The 15,919-nt window shown below is 47.2% G+C and overlaps 1 protein-coding gene across 4 annotated transcripts in view; it reads right to left on the reverse strand.

Moving 5' to 3' along the window:
* CUNH12orf75 (chromosome unknown C12orf75 homolog) overlaps window positions 1-15,919 on the reverse strand; it is a 37,463-nt gene that overhangs the window by 9,920 nt on the left and 11,624 nt on the right. For all 4 annotated transcript variants that reach the window (XR_008391018.1, XM_037160739.2, XM_037160737.2 and 1 more), the window contains exon 2: window positions 15,343-15,367. Coding sequence is in view for 3 of the 4 variants with exons in the window: in XM_037160739.2 (XP_037016634.1) it covers window positions 15,343-15,367 (25 nt within the window). In the remaining variant the exon portion in view is untranslated. The remainder of the gene's footprint in view (window positions 1-15,342; window positions 15,368-15,919) is intronic.

Below are 15,919 nucleotides of genomic sequence, written 5' to 3' on the forward strand. Positions count from 1 at the left end.
CTTCTTCAGCCTCCGAGATCCAGATGCCCCAGTGAGAACCGCGTTCAGGCCAGAGCCCTCTCCCCCCCCCAACCCTCCCCCCGACCCCACGGAGATCTTGGATGAGCCACGCTGAGTTTCACTGAGGACTTTCTTTTTCTTTTCTGGTAGCTACAGCATAAGCAGGAGAAGAGTGGCTTTGGGGTGGCCTGCAGCCGTGATGGCTGATGGATTATGAAATCTGCCCCCAAGACCAGCACAGGAGTAGGGCGGGAGAACACGACACAAAGCCACACCTCCCTGGGCTCCGCGACCAGAGCCTGGGAGGTCCCCAGGAACAGGCTCCGCCCCTCTACTTCCTGCAGACCAGCAAGGGCAGAGTGAGACGGCCTCACCCCTGAATCCTCCTTTAGAGAGGAGAGGCTGGAGACTGAATTACCCCAGGTCAGGAACGTGAAAGTAAAAACGAGGCCGTCTCCCAGCAGACGAACTGGAAAGGAGGCCCGGCTGCCCCACTGCCCTTGGTACCGCTACCCAGGGGTTAAGTGGCCTGAGTATCTCGATCAACTCAGCGATCTTGCTCCCTCAGAAAAGGAGGAAGTGGATGTACAGCAGCCAGGATGGATCTCCTGGAGGTAATGCACCTCTGAATAACAGTTCTGAAACAGATTCAGGAGTCGAGGCCCAGACACCTACAAGCAGGGGCGCTGAAAAATGGGAACTGTGAGAGAAGAAATCTGAGAACCCCCTGAGCACCCTCCCCTCAATCCACCATGAGTGGGGAAGACACCTTGAGAATAAGGCTTCTACCAAGAGGACCAAAAACACGGGGTTATAGGAGGTAAAGGACCAGGTACCATAAACCAAACCACCCAAACACAAAAAGTGGAGGGTAACTTTGACCAGTGTCCCTCCCTGCTCGCCTGCCCTGGCTCCCATGTCACCATTAGGGAGCAAAAGGCCAAGGTCAATGAGAAAACTAGCACAAATTACCAAAGGGTCAAGGGCAATCTGGAAGCAACTAGGTAGCACATGGGGACAAAATCCGCTCTTGCCAGGAGACCTGTGCTGGACAGCAAGCTACTGTCTCTCGGACCACATCCTCACCCCCTGCTCTGTGATGCTGGGGACGGGACTCTGAAAACCACGTTCTCCTTGGCCATCTGGCTCCCTGTTAGGTCCTACCAAGGACACGCTGGAGACAGACACGATGCCAAAGGAGGAAAAGGGCTACTCTCTGTGGCTCCAGGTGCTGTTCCTGCCAGCACCGCCCCAGCAGCTGGCTCCGGGGTCCAGAACAGGACCCAGTGCCTTCGTTTTCCAGTCCCTACAGCTCAAGGGGGCTGGGGGGGGGGCGCGTGCCTATGAGCGGCCTGCAGCTGTGGCCCCTGACGGATTTCAAAAGTCAGATGTAACAGCTCCAGCCTGGCAGCGCCCTGTCTTCTAGGCCCTAAGATGCCAGCAGCAGCCAAGCAACACTGACCCCTTGGAAGTTGGGGCCCCAGGCCCCCACAGTCCCTCTCCCTCCAGCCCCCAGATTTTGAAAACTCTGCCTCCTTCCTTGTTGCCCCAGCCCCAGCCCAGGCAGCCACTTGCTGCCATTACTAGTTCTGTTCATCTCGGTCTTCCTTCCTTACCGCCTAGTCCTCCAACACCTGCTTAACCGATTCCTAGCAGCAAACTCTTCTCTAAAATAGTTACTGTGATTTCCTTCACACTGACGGGACACCAACTGATGCCTTACTTGGCAGCAAGAATGGGGGTTATCTCACACACTGAATCCTCTTACTAAAGGGTCTAAAGTACTTGTCACTCTCTGTTCATCAGATCCAGTTCTTACAATGGGATCCATATACTGGAGTGTGACGTGCTGCAGTTTATCAATCAGATGTAGATGCTGCAGAAGAGAGGATGCGAGGAAGCAGGGAGATCTTTGAAGCACAGAGGGAAGACTGTGATGGTACCGGTGGCCGTGGCAGGAGCAGCAAACGCTTCCGGAATTCTTGCAAACAGGTGCAGGGACAAAGGGTTTGCCAGACCAAAGGCTGCATGCCAGGAGCTGGGGCTATGCGGGTTATTTTCAATGAAGATACCACATCTTGACCAGCCGCTGAAATTGGAATCACTCTTCACCAGGTTTACAATAACCCAACGTCACTCTCTAAAATAAATCTGCCTCCTGCACTGGCCAAACAGGCAAGTTCAACGGGGATATGAGTGGTCCCTCCAGGCCTTCATTTTCTCAAGTCTTTTGTGAGGACACTTTGCTCTGAAATTCCCCAGGATGCAGCACTCTTTCTGGTTCCTCCAGGGAAGGAGTGGGAATTCCACTGGCCTCCACGTGGCCCTTCCTACTGAGGTCAGAGGGCCAACTCGGGGATTCAGCCAGATGCCAAATACATCTATAGCAATTACAAAGTCAAAAACTGAGAAAACACCCAGAGCACGGTGGACGACTGGGCCCACGGTAATGTTGCACATTAGCCAAAATTCCATTTTTCACTTGGATACTCTAAGCCGGCTCATGAACTGGTGGACCACAGTGGTGCTTTGGGATCCTCAGGTATTAACATCCCTCAGAGCCAGTGTCTAGAAATCTCTGAAAAGTCCAGGTACTGCCTTTGGCCCTGGGCACAGCTGCTCTAGCAAATGCACACGCATCCTCTGGGGCAGACACGGAGGGACAGCTGAACAACACGCCTGTGGCCTTGCCAAGCGTCCCTGCAGGGAGCAGGGCCTCGCCTCAATCAAGGGGCTCAGAGCCCGACTTGGGCCTGGAAACTCGAGGTTATGTCTTTCCATTGTGATGCCCCAAGTCAGGTTCCTGACTCCCAGACCGAGGTCTTCCCCCCATAGAAATACGAGGAGGGAGGAAATTAACCTTCAGAAGGCCGTCCGTCCGTCTCGTTCCTCCCCAGAGAGGCTGTGATCCACCAGCTACGAGCACAGACCCTTCCAGGACAGACCGTGTCGATGGCCCCCCCATCCCCACTGTCTGTGACAGTCACTGTCCTTGTCCCAGGGGTTAAGTTCTACTACCACTCGGCCTCTGCTCCTAAGAGCCCAGCTCAGGGACAGTTTCTCCCACCGTCACTGCCATCCGACAGAGGACAGCCCCCTTAGAGCTTATCAGGGACACTCCCTACACTGTGTGTTTCTCAGTTTCATTCCTGTCTGAGCGAAGGGGGCTCCTCTGTGGAGAGGAGCAGGTCACACTCCGGAAGGTCACGCCCCTCCCCTGGGTAGAGGGCAAGCCCCTGTTTCATCCCCTAGGTCTGCCGAACCGTTAGCGTCCCAGCCATGCACCTGAATCACTCGGTCTCGAATCCCTGTTGGGTGTAACAATAAATTCAGTCTAACTCACTTAGAATCCATGCCCTCACATGCTCCCCAGGTTTCTGGTAATACAAACGGCAAAATCCGGCAACTATGCTGTAGTGTAAGCTCTTCGTTCCCAGGTCACACTGTGCACTTGACCTCTGGGCCACACTGAGATCTGACTCTGTTGTTGGGTCAAGTGGCGATCAGGGGTGACTGGGGTAGGTCTCGAGAAGGACCAGCCTCTCCTAACAAGGCAACCACTCCAGGTGAGGGGCCCAGTTCCGTGCCTCCCACCCACCGGGAGGACCCCTTTCTCAAAGGCACTGCCAGGAAAACAGAGAGCTCCTGGCTGGCAAAGGAAGTCCGCTCCTTGTCATTGGTTTCGCCGGATTCCAACATAGGCCCATCAAGTGAGAGAGGAAATGGGGAAGGAAAGAGGCTACCCCCACTGTCCCCAATCTAACCAGGGACGAAACAGCCACAGAATCCCCCTGCCACCTGGAACGGAATCTAAAACTCCACCGGAGGAAGCCCCGCCTTTTACTGCAGTGTCCATGCCCTAAGGGCATGACGGAAGGTGAGGAGTCAAGAAAGTCGCCGCCCACCTCGACGGCTGGCCTCCCCGTGAAGTAAAGAGCAAAGGGAGGCGAGGAGAGGCGTAAATAGTCAGGTAGGTCGGCTTTTTTAATTCAGAGGTACAAGTAACCAACTGTTTGAATACTTTTAAGAGTTTGGAAAGAATAAGATTTAAGTAGAGTTTAATTGTATCTGTTGGCTGAAGTTACAAATTTGAGTTCCCTATTATCGGTTGTGTGTGCCTCAGTGCCAATGAAGAGAGAGAAAGAGCGAGGGGGGAGGGGAAGCCCCAGCGAAGGGGCTAGAACTAAGGCTGGGGTTTGGGTACCAACATCGTCCACTCCACAGCTGCGTCCAGGCTCAGTCTTAGACGGAAGGCTTGCTTCTGTAGTCCGGAGAGTAAAGGAGGGAAGGAGTGCCCAAGGGCTTACATCAGTGTTCACCAGTAGTTACATCATTTTCTAGCTATGTGCAAGCCACTACTCGGAAGGGCAAGCTTGTTTGATAAACTTGTTTTTTTCCAGGGGGAGCATGACCGAAAGCCTAGTGATAAACTGCTTTCTCTGATACCAAGATAGTGTTATATTTCTAACCATATACGTCATTTGGAAAGTTCTGGAAAGCAATGTACTATTTGGGAACAAATGTAATAATGCAATTATTTTTTAATCATAAGCTCATATCCCACCTTATGGAGAAAACTTTTTAGACCATAAAAACATTCCCTAAGAAATGTGGAACTTCTATTAACAATTTGGGGCCAGGCTTAAAAAATACACTGGGTCCCTGGCCGATGTGGGCTAGTTAAGTGAGGCATCATCCCAGAGACCAAAGGGTCACAGGTTTGATCCCCAGTCGGGGTGCACACAGGAAGCAACTGATCAACGTTTCTCTCTCCTTCTCTCTCTCCCCTCTTTCTTTTCTCTCCTGAAGGCAATGAAAAAATGTCCTCAGATGAAGATTAAAAAAAAAACATCAGGCATTTAATTAAAATTGGGTCTTTTTGATAGCAAAGATTTAGCTTCTTTTATCAAAGAGCAGGTGTTCAAGGAGAAAGAATTCATCAAGGTTAGAGCCATCGGTTACAAAAACCTTCAAGAGTGAGACCACAGGCTCGCAGGCTGACTTACAGTCTTGCTCAGAGGATCCATAAAAATGTGTGAGGATGGACCACCAGTCACTAACGAACATCCCCCCACCCCATACTCTGGAGATTGTTAAAAAGATAAATCCTCAGATGATAGTTTTAAAATGACACACCCCTGCAGAGTAGGATACTGCTGAGTGATACCTATCTTACCAAAGTCGGCCCAACACTTGACTCTCACACAAGTGTGTCAGAAAAAGAAAGCAAGCAGCCAGCCGTCAGCAACCACAACTAAATTTACAGTTGGATAACTTCAGGTTTCAGACTGCCTTGTTATATCTCAGTTTCCACCAAGGACTTCTGGCCTGCTTCCCGTGAACCTGCTAATAGCAGCATGGGACTCTCTTAACCCTTCTCGGGTTGAATATTCAGATCCAGATTCTCTGGGGAACCTCACACCGCCTGCTTTGTACTAGCTTTGTAGACCTTTCCTGAATGAACCAGAGAGACTGGACTTCTCTCTAACCGTAACTCTGACTTCTTGGGAGTAAAGGTTCCAGGAGGTGGACTGCCTCGCCACCAGCTACGGGTCTGTGGTCGTCACTCTCTGGGGCAAGATGGCTTTTCTCTGCCTGTCCTGTTTATCACTGAATTCTGGGCTTGCCTATTTCAAAGCAAATATGAAAGCACAGACCACCTGAACCCGTCAATCAGTTCACACCGCTACGATTCCCGGCTTATCAATGACTACCCCTTTAATTAAGAGAAACCTTAACCTTACATTACTATAACCTTATAGTAATATAACAAATATAAACCACTACTATCTTCTCCCTTAGTACTACATGGTAATCAAAACATTTTCATCACTATATTTGCTTAGTTTCAGGTTGTACAAAAATAGCAATCAGAGTGACCTAAAAAGGGGGGTTTCAAAGGTAAAATAATAGAACCACAGCATGGACACACGATGTGCACTCTCAAGAATAAACACAGATGACAAACGTGAGACAGCAGCCTCCCCCACCCCCGGCCGACATCACTCGTCCTGACTACAGCCGGCCTCAGAATGCAGAGTTCTCCCTCGCCCGGCTTTCCAGACCTAACACAGTTATGTGGCACACACACAAAAAAGAGAGATTTATTTTTTTACTTATTCATCAAGAAAAATGTTCTACATCTAGGGCTATTCTTTTTAGCGATGACTTAAGAAGCAGAACAACAGGCCGCGGTCTTTTCCTTTTCCAGAGCGGCAGAGCCACTCGGTTTGGTTTGGAAACGGTAAAATGTACCAGGGAGTCAACCCTCCGGAGGCCGTGTGTGTGGCTAAGCACTTTCAGTCACCACTCACGGTGACCTTTTGGGAAAGGCCTCTCAATGAACGACGTTGACTTCCAGTCACACGGCAGTTCTCTGGTAAAGTAGTAACATTTCACTTTCTTTACGTTTATATGACAGCTCCCACTTTTTTGGGGTGGTTCTGATCGAGTCTACCAAACACTTAAGTACATTTGATTTAGGACAGAATGTTTTATCACGGACTGTTTGGGCCTGCATGTTATCTCATTCATTTCTTCAAAATTTCAGAACTTCTTTGGACAGTTATCTTTAAATCTCCCACCTTGGACGGGCCCCTTGGCCCACACTGGTCCCTTCCTGTCCTGCAGAATGCACCGCTGGAGAACCTGGTAACACTCCCTCTTTGTGTGGGCGTGACGGATCAAGAGCCTAATTACAATTTCCCCACCCCTCTGCTGCTCTCCTTCTAAGAAGCACACGGCTGTTCCATGGCTGGCTGTAAAAGAACCATTTGCCATAAGTCAGTCAGCAATGGTCTCTCCCCTGCCTTACTTAGAGAGACCTTGCTTATTCCTGATGGTATCGCTTCTCCAAAACCCGGAGCAGAAGCAGCTGGTTTGCTCATACCCCAGAGTCTCCAAACAGGAGATGGGGCAAACTCCCTGCAGAGCTCTCCCACGGGGCCAGTCCCACCCCACGCAAAACCTCTCCCCTCTGGCCTCAGAGCCGGCTCTAGCAGCCCAGTGCACTAAAGATCTGGGCTTTCTTCCTAAGCATCACGATCTACGAGGATGTGACTCCCCCATCCACCTCCTGCTTCACATTTGCCTGAGTTCCCTGGCCCCTCAACTGTAACTGCTGCTCTAAGAACTTACTCCTGCGGCCGCTCAGTGGAGCTCAGTTCCCAGAGCTACTTCACCTCTGACATTTCAGAGCAGAAAATTCCACTCTCTGGGGGGGAAGGAAGTCTCCTTTCCCAAGTCACCTGCTTTCTTGTCGCACCTTCACCTGCAGTGCACCCGCCTCTCCCCACTCATCGACCCCTGAGGGGGACCCCCCCACCCCCGCTCTGCCCCAGCATGTGCCCCACCCCCTGGCTCCGCCCCAGCATGTGCCTCGCAGTCAAGCATTTCAGCAGCACCCGCAGGTCACCACCTCTCCCTCTCTGTCCTGGATGACCCCACCCACCCACTTTCTCTCGTCCTGCTCCTATTCCACTGGGTCCCACCCGAGGAAAATTTAACCGTGTACTGACGCACAACCACTGGGACTGTGTGGTTTCTAATGAAGGTTAAGGCCCTCGAGGCAACGGGTCTCCTGCCATAGGGTTTTCAGGACAGAGGCTCTGCCTAATCTCTTTGACAACCCTTAAACCACCTAAAAATCTACAGCATTTACAGGGATGGCAAAGCATGTGCCAAGCATTATCCTAAGATACTGCACCTACTGTACCAAGAACCACCGCAATCCTCAGCAGTTACTCGGGCACTCTGTGCCTCATTCCTCATTCATAAACAAAACAGCATTCCTGTCCCATCAGACGGTCATGGGGACGAAATGAGACAATGCATTTGAAGTGCTGGACTCACTATAGAGCATACAGTCCTCCATCAAGAGGAGCTACTGACAGAACAATGATGATGATGGTTACCCTGCAGTTATGGCTATCCCAGCTTTGCAGATAAGAATCCTGAGGACAAGTATCACTCAGCTAGTAAATGGTGGCAGGTCCCCCTGTTTCCAAAAGGCATGCTTTTTCAATGCTGCCCCCACCCCATCCTCCGCACCCTGCCTGCTGCTTCACAGAGGAGAAACGAGCCCATCAGATACCCTCAGGGTTGGAACAAGGAACAGAGAGGGCTCAGCTGACACACGTGCTTTAGACGTGGGAATTAACAAAGAACAGCACAGGAAATGGAGCAGCCCAAGGACTTACCCGCATGACCCATGGTCACGGACAAGGGTGGGGGCATTGCCTGAGGGAGTGGGGGGTGCTGGGTGGAGAGAGGCAGAGGGGACAAAATCAGGACAACCGTAATAGCATAATGAATAAAATATAATAAAACACAAAACGAGTCTGTGTAAAATAAATAAGTAAATAAAGGATTCTAAGGAAACTCAGCATTAGAGATGGATAATTTCAGTTTTAAAAAAGACAGAGCTGCAACATGCTTTATGTTAACTCATTCCAAGACAATTTTCTCTATAGTGGACACCTTCCATTAACAATAAATTTGCTTTGTTAACAATAGAATCTTTTTATTATTTTTAGTATACTTTATTATGTTACTACATTTATCCCACTTTTCCTCCTTTTGCCCCCCTCTGCCCGGTACCCTCATTTCTTCCAGCAACCCCTCCCCTTAGTTCCTGTCCATGGGCCATGCATATGAGTTCTTTGGCATCTCCATTCCTATATTATTCTTACCATTCTCCTGTCTATTTTGTACCTACCAATTATGCTTTTTAATTCCTGCACCTTTTCCCCCATTCTTCCCCTTCCCCCCTCACAGCTGATAACCTTCCAAATGATCTCCTTGTCTATGATTGATTTTGTTCCTGTTCTGGTTGTTTGCTTAGTTGCTTTTTGTTTTTTAGATTGAGTTGCTGATAGTTGTGAATTTGCTGCCTTTTTACTGTTCATAGCTTTGATCTTCTTCTTTTTCTTAAATAAGTCCCTTTAACATTTCATGTAATAATGGCTTGGTGATGATGAACTCCCTTAGCTTTTTACATTGTCTGGGAAGCACTTTATCTGCTCTTCAATTCTAAATGACAGCTTTGCTGGATAGAGTTCTCTTGGTTGAGGTCCTTGCATTTCATCACTTTGAACACTTCTTGCCAGTCCCTTTTAGCCTGCAAAATTTCTTTTGAGAAATCAGCTGACAGTCTTATGGGAACTCCTTTATAGGTAACTCCCTTCTTTTCTCTTGCTGCTTTTAAGATTCTCTCCTTATCTTTTATACTTTTGGCATTTTAATTATGATATGTCTTGGTGTGTCCTCTTTGGGCCCAACTTGTTTGGGACTCTCTGTGCTTCCTGGACTTGTATGTCTCTTTCCTTTGCCAAACTAAGGAAGTTTTCTTTCATTATTTTTTCAAATAAGTTTCAATTTCTTGCTCTTCTTCTGGCACCCCTATAATTCAGATGTTGGCACTTTTGCAGATGTCCTCAAGTCTTCTTACACTATCCTCATATTTTTGAATTCTTGTATCCTCATTCTGTTTTGGTTGATGTTTATTTCTTACTTATGTTCCAAATCATTGATTTGAATCCCAGCTTCCTTCCCTTCACTGATGATTCCCTATGGATTTTTCTTTATTTCACTTAGTGTAACCTTCATTTCTTCCTTTACGTTGTTGCCATACTCAATGAGTTCTTTGAGGATTCTGATCACCAGTGTTTTGAACTCTGCATCTGATAGGTTGGCTATCTCCATTCCACTTAGTTCTTTCTCTGGGTTTTTTTTGTTCTTTCATTTGGACCATATTTGTTTGTCTCCTCAATTTGGCAGCCTCCTTGTGATCGTTTCTGTGCATTAGGTAGAACTGCTTTGAGTCCCTATGAAAGTCATCTGTAAACTGTGTGGGGCAGAGCCTTAGGTAATCGCCAGGATGAGGCAACCCACTTCACCTCTTTGTGGCTTTGTGTGGAGGGAGGGCTTGGAGAGGGTACTGTGCCACTGCCTGGCTTCTGGGGGTTTGCCCAGCACTGGCCCCATTTCCAGTCATTTAACCCACTCCCTGTATGTGACTGGCACCCTCCAGCTGTTGCTCTGGTGGTGAATCCAGAATGTGTGGTTTTTAAAACCATCCAGGCCCTTTAAGTGAAGTTTTCTGAAGATATGGCAGTTTCTTCCACTGCCCCAGCCCCCACTGGTTTTTACAGCCAGAAGTTATGGGGACTTAACTTCTCAACCTTGACATCCTGGGCTGTGCAGTCTGGCCTGGGGCTGAGACTGCTTGCTCCCAAGGTGTCCCTCCTGATTTTTATCCACCACAAGTGAATGTGGGACTGCCCGCGCTCATTCTGCCACCACTGCCTCTCCACACCACACCGTGTTTCCTCACCTCTCCTCCCCATCTCCATGCCTCCACCCCTCCTACCAATCTGTTCAAATCTGGCTTCTTTAAACCCTTGGTTGTTGGACTTCCATACAGTTCAATTTTCTGATAGTTCTGGGTGTCACTTGTTTTGAGATTTAGTTATAATTCCTGTTTGTGGTTGCACAAAGAGGTGAAGTGTATATACCTACGCCTCCATCTTGACCAGAAGTCCAAGAATGGAATCTTAATGAAATGTCACTTTACCAGTTTCAAGTGAAAGAAGTGTCTGAATTATCTTGCTTACACTGAGTAACTATGGCATTTTATTTTTAATGGCAAATATCAAATTTCAGTCAATTTATTGAATATTGTTTCTTATTTGAAGCGTATTTATAATATTCTTATAAGTATTGCTTAAAGTCTTGAGGGTTTTTTTTTCAAAAAATAACATGAAAATTGATCCCCATGGAGAACATGCTTTGTTTCTGCCTGCCAGATATAACTGCGCCCCTCTCTGGTACCAGCATCCCAATTTTTCTTTGGTGTGGGGACCACCACTCTCCCAGATTTTGAACATATAGTCAGGTAGAGTTAATGGCACCGATTGGCTACAGCAGTGGTCACATGACCTAGGCCTGACCAATGAGAAGCTCACATTCCTCTGGCCCACTGACTAACTCAGAGAGAGGCACATGACTGACCCCATGTCCTGGCCAGGGACAGCCCAGCCCTAGGACTTTTAATCAAACCTCAGGGAAAGAGAAGCAATTTTCCCATGGAAATTATTAAGCTGTTAAGATATAAACTGGCATCTCCATCACCATATGGTAGAAAACTGCCTAAGAATGGAGCCAAAGACAGGAAGGCAGAGATGAGAGAGCCTCTTCCTGTCATTTGATTACCTGGACCCAGCTGCGACCAAGGCCAAACCCTTGGAGCTTTCCTGTTTCATGTGCCAATAAATTCCTTTTTTGTTTGTTGGTTTAAGCCATTTTAAGCTGGGCTTCTGCCATTTCCAACCAAAAATATCCCAACACAACCTATTTGTGCCAAATAGCTAAGATCATTCACTGAGATTAAAAAAAAAAAAAAAACATGGTTTACTTCTGCAGGCTTTTGAAAACAGCCAAATGTCATCACATTGAATCCACTTGTATTTCTTCTGCCTGTCACTGCACAGTGATTCAATTCTGAAGAGACAGAAGGTGAGAAAGAAGAAAGGCTCGCTCCCTGATAGGCAAGTGAGTCTCTCTTAAGGTAATTAAATTTCTATATTCACCCATGCATTCCTCCTTATCTCAGGTTTCAAAGGCTAATCTTCTACATGTTTAATCCTTGTCGCTTGTCCTACTATCTATTTCAATTATTCTCTCCCTTGCCACAGATAACTCCCTCCCCAGGCCACCCTCGGCTTTTCCAACGCTACCAGTTTCTACCCTTTATCCTGTAAGTACAACTCTATCTCCTCCACGCAAAAATTAAGTGAAAGAGTAAGAGACTTCAATACACAAAATCGCACATACACCAGACAGGCAGAAGTAGTAAGAAAAAAATGAAATAGTGTAAACTATTAATGATGGTTGTCTCTGGTGGTGGGATAATAGCTGATTTTTCTCTCTTTTGTAAAAAAAATTATTTTCGGTACTTTCCAAATCTTGGTATTTCTTTTATAAGAGAAATATTACGCTTCCTCTTTCAGCAACTAACATCTTCCCATCCCTGACTGCCAGACATTAAGTGAAAGGCCACGCCCACTTTGCTCCCTGGCTCCTCCCTCCCGCCCACTTTGACTCATACCACTGACCTGAAACTACAGCCCCATGGTGACCAGTGTGGCCACCACGCTGCATCCTACGACTTATCTTCTCCTTGTAGCCCATCCGACCTCTGGGGATCATCAACCACCCCTTCCCTTCACTCAAGTTGGAATCTGAAACAATATTCTCAGATTTTCTCCCCTTCCCTTCCCCATTCAGCTGTTGGACAAACCTTACCAATTCTATTTCCAAGCAAACCCTGACTCCATCTCCTCTTCTCCTGTCCCATGGTGACTGTCCTGTCGGATGTCTGACCCTTGTGCGGCCTCACGCCCATCACTCCTCTCTGCCTCCACCGCTCCCTCATCTTTATCACCCTAAAGTTCAAACACAATGACTCAATTCCCCTGCCTTAAAATGTCTCTTGAATGCATACAAGCTCAAGTATCATTACTGGTACGGAGGGCCCCTCGCAAGCCAGCGGCAGCCCATCAGCTGCATCCCTGTTCTCCATGGAAACACACGGCTGTCCTGGCCGTCCTGCACCCAGTGCCTCTCTGCGGACTCTTTCCTGGGCCTGGTTGCCCTTCTCCCCCTTTCCCTAGGAACTGTTGCTCCCCCTTAAAGACTCAGACTAGCATTAAATTCTTAGTATTTTAATAATTAGCACTTACCACAGTGTACTCTAGTCCCCAGGAGACACTGACCTACTTAAGGGAAGAAATGTCTTATTTGTTATTATACCTTGGCTTCTTGCCTATGAATAAATAGGAAAAGTCGGGTAAAACAGAAATTGTAGGCCTCCCTAAAGAACTGAGTTTTGCTTGTACATTAAGGGAGAAAGTACAGCATGTCTGACTTCTGCAAATAACCCCAATCCCCCGCAAAGACCCTGTGTGGTCTGCAGAACCTGGTGGTGGTCCCGTCCGAAGCTCTTCACTCTCAGCACCCGCTGAGTGATTTCGCCACTGCTTTTGGTTTGGGGTCAGTTACTTTAAATTTATAAAAAATGTTTAAATCTTCATAATAAGACGTTTAAATTGTCTTAATTTCTCAGGTCCTTGTTCATTCACAGCATCACCTAATAGTACAATCAGATTTCTATGTAAATCTGTATCTTCTGCTTTAAAAAATGAACATGTTTGAGTATAACTTTTACACACAGAAAAGTAATACTGTAATATTCTTGTACTTTTTCCAATTACATTTACTACATTGATTTTTTAAAGGGCCATTTACTCAATAAAATTATATTGTTTTAATTATAGGACATACAATGAGCTATACACAGACCCACAGAAAAATTAAATCTGGAGATTTTGGGATTTTAAAAAGTAGTTAAATGACATCTCACATCCTAGACTAGTTAATTTTGTAAGCCAGATGTCCACAAGGCATTGATAAATTTTACTAGAAAATTTCATAATCTAAAGGAAAGAGAAAGCCATGAAACCAACCGCTGCTTATAAATAACTGATGGAATTCATTCATTAAGCACTACATTCAAAGCACAACACGAATAACTACAGTGGAGATGGGCAAGGCATTTCACTTCCCTCAATTCCTCCAGTTTCCATAGGGACAAGACGAGAAGATAAATAACTCAAATAAAGGCCCAATGTGATGTATCAGAAGAGAGGTCCAAATTGCTATCAAAGTTCAGAAGAGAAAGACACTTTATATCCAGATGATTATATCAAATTCTTTTCCCAAAGAATAAGATGTAAGCCCTGGAAAACAGAATTTTTACAAAGAGCATTGGGGGAAATGTCATTTCAAGGCAGGGGGAAGAGCAAAACACTCGGAACCAAGACAGGGGCCGTGAGGTCCGTCTGGGCCCCCGAGAGCGACCTCGCAGAGGGGACCGTCACTCTGTCCTGGGCCTTGCTCCATCCCTGGCTGCGGCCTTTCCTTCTACCTCATGCGGCGTCGGTGAGCTATGAGCTAAAGCATAAAGGACCTTCCCACTCCCAAAGCATTCTGCGCTCAGTCTGGTGGGCAATGAAAAGTAATTGAAAGCTTTTACGCAGGGGTCCTGATAGGGCAGGAGAGTGTTTGAAGAAATCAGTCTGGCCACAACATGTAAACAGGGAAGGGAACGACGGGGACACTGCAGGGACAGGAAAGGGGCACAGATGCTGGACTCACTGTGGCCAAATGTTTTCATAATAAACTGAAGCGATCTATACTGCTTTTTTGTACCTAAGTCCCATATAAAATACACATTTAACTTCCAAAAAACTATACAACCCCATTCTTATCTTCTCCTAATTCTTCCTAATAATTTAAAAAAATGATCTATTTTGGGTATTTCACCACAGACAGCTTTCAAGTGCCACCGCCCTCCTTCCACCCAATGTCTGTGCAAGCTGCTGAGAAAGCCGGGCACACCCCCTTGGTGCTGGCGGAGACGAGCAAACCATGCCGGCCCCTGCCCTATCCCAGCAAAAACCAAGGCCAAGCATCCCCTCCTTCACACGAGCTGAATGGACCAGGCTGATGCCAACCCTGCCCTCCCAGAAAGGCCTCATGGTGTGAGTAATAAACCTTTTCACACCCTCTTGGTGTGTGTGCGGCACCATCAGTCCTGACATTGAACCAGCATGGGGTGAGCAGGGCAGGGGGTTGCTCCCACCTTCCATGAAGTAACCACACTCTTAAACAGTGAACTCGTGCAAAGTCCTCACTCCACTCTGGTGGGAGGTAGGGATGCAGGGGAGGAGTAGACGGAGGTACCAACAGGGTTCCCAGAAACCAGCAGCACTTTCATTCAGTGTCCTGTGGTCTCAAGATCAACTCTGTGTTGGCTGGCTGTGCCCGATGGTCATGCACATCCACTCATGTACCTAATTATCAACTTTAAATCGATTCCCTATGCGCTCGGTCAGTGCTCGGCTCAAGCCGCTGCCCAGGGCTGACTCGGAGACACTGCACAATCACAGGCCCATGCGCTTAAGCCTCCCATCGCCACTTGCTTTTAACCTCGGCAGAAATCTCTACCACAGTTGGAAGGGAAACACGCACATTTCCCATTCTTCGAGTTCCACGTTAAAGGCCTTGGGCAACTAAAAAGCTAAAATGAAAAGTCACCAATAATCACATTCTTCAATTAGTACTTCAGTCACAAACCGAATGATAATAATCTTCACGTGTACATAGCACAGAACGTATTCCAGGGTCTTTTTGGCCACAGCTACACAAATCAAAAGGTCATAAACATGAAAAACAGCGTCTTTCTCAGGAAGAGTTTAGCAAATTGTAACAGTAAGTACTTACGCGTCTTTAGCTGCTCCTGCAGAGCCTAGGACAGAAAAAAGATGGGCTTGTATTAGTGTGAGAATATTGCTACAAAAATTATCAGCCCGACGCCCAATGAAAATAATAATCTGCAAGAGGCAACTTGAGAAAATGGTGTTTTAAAAGATTATTTCAGAAAAAGGAGTGCAAGACAATCATAAAATTCAAATTGTAAATTTATAATTTGTTCTGCCCATTTTTAATGATTCCTACATATCACAAGTTGTTGGGTCTGAAGGGGTTTTACAGATCACCGAGTCCAATCTTCCCACCTGACAGATGAAGATGGAGAAATAGCTTCTTTTCTAAGCCACACCCCTTCTAAGCTGGGCGGCATCACTATAAATCTCACTCTGCGAAGTAAAGCAAGGCCACCAGATGAAAGGGAGGTGCTGTCCTAAGTGGAGTAGGAAGTGTCAAGGACAACGGCCCAGCTCCGCCAGGAGTCACCTACACGTAGAAGGGTGCTCCTATTTCCTGCGGAAGCCTCTCATCTCTGCTTCCCAGCCAGTCACGTGGACCCCACTCTCAATGCTCATCACAGGTTCTCCACCCA

Source organism: Artibeus jamaicensis, unplaced genomic scaffold, assembly GCF_021234435.1.
Source record: "Artibeus jamaicensis isolate MK-2021 breed Jamaican fruit bat unplaced genomic scaffold, CSHL_Jam_final contig_233, whole genome shotgun sequence".
NCBI lineage: Eukaryota > Metazoa > Chordata > Mammalia > Chiroptera > Phyllostomidae > Artibeus > Artibeus jamaicensis.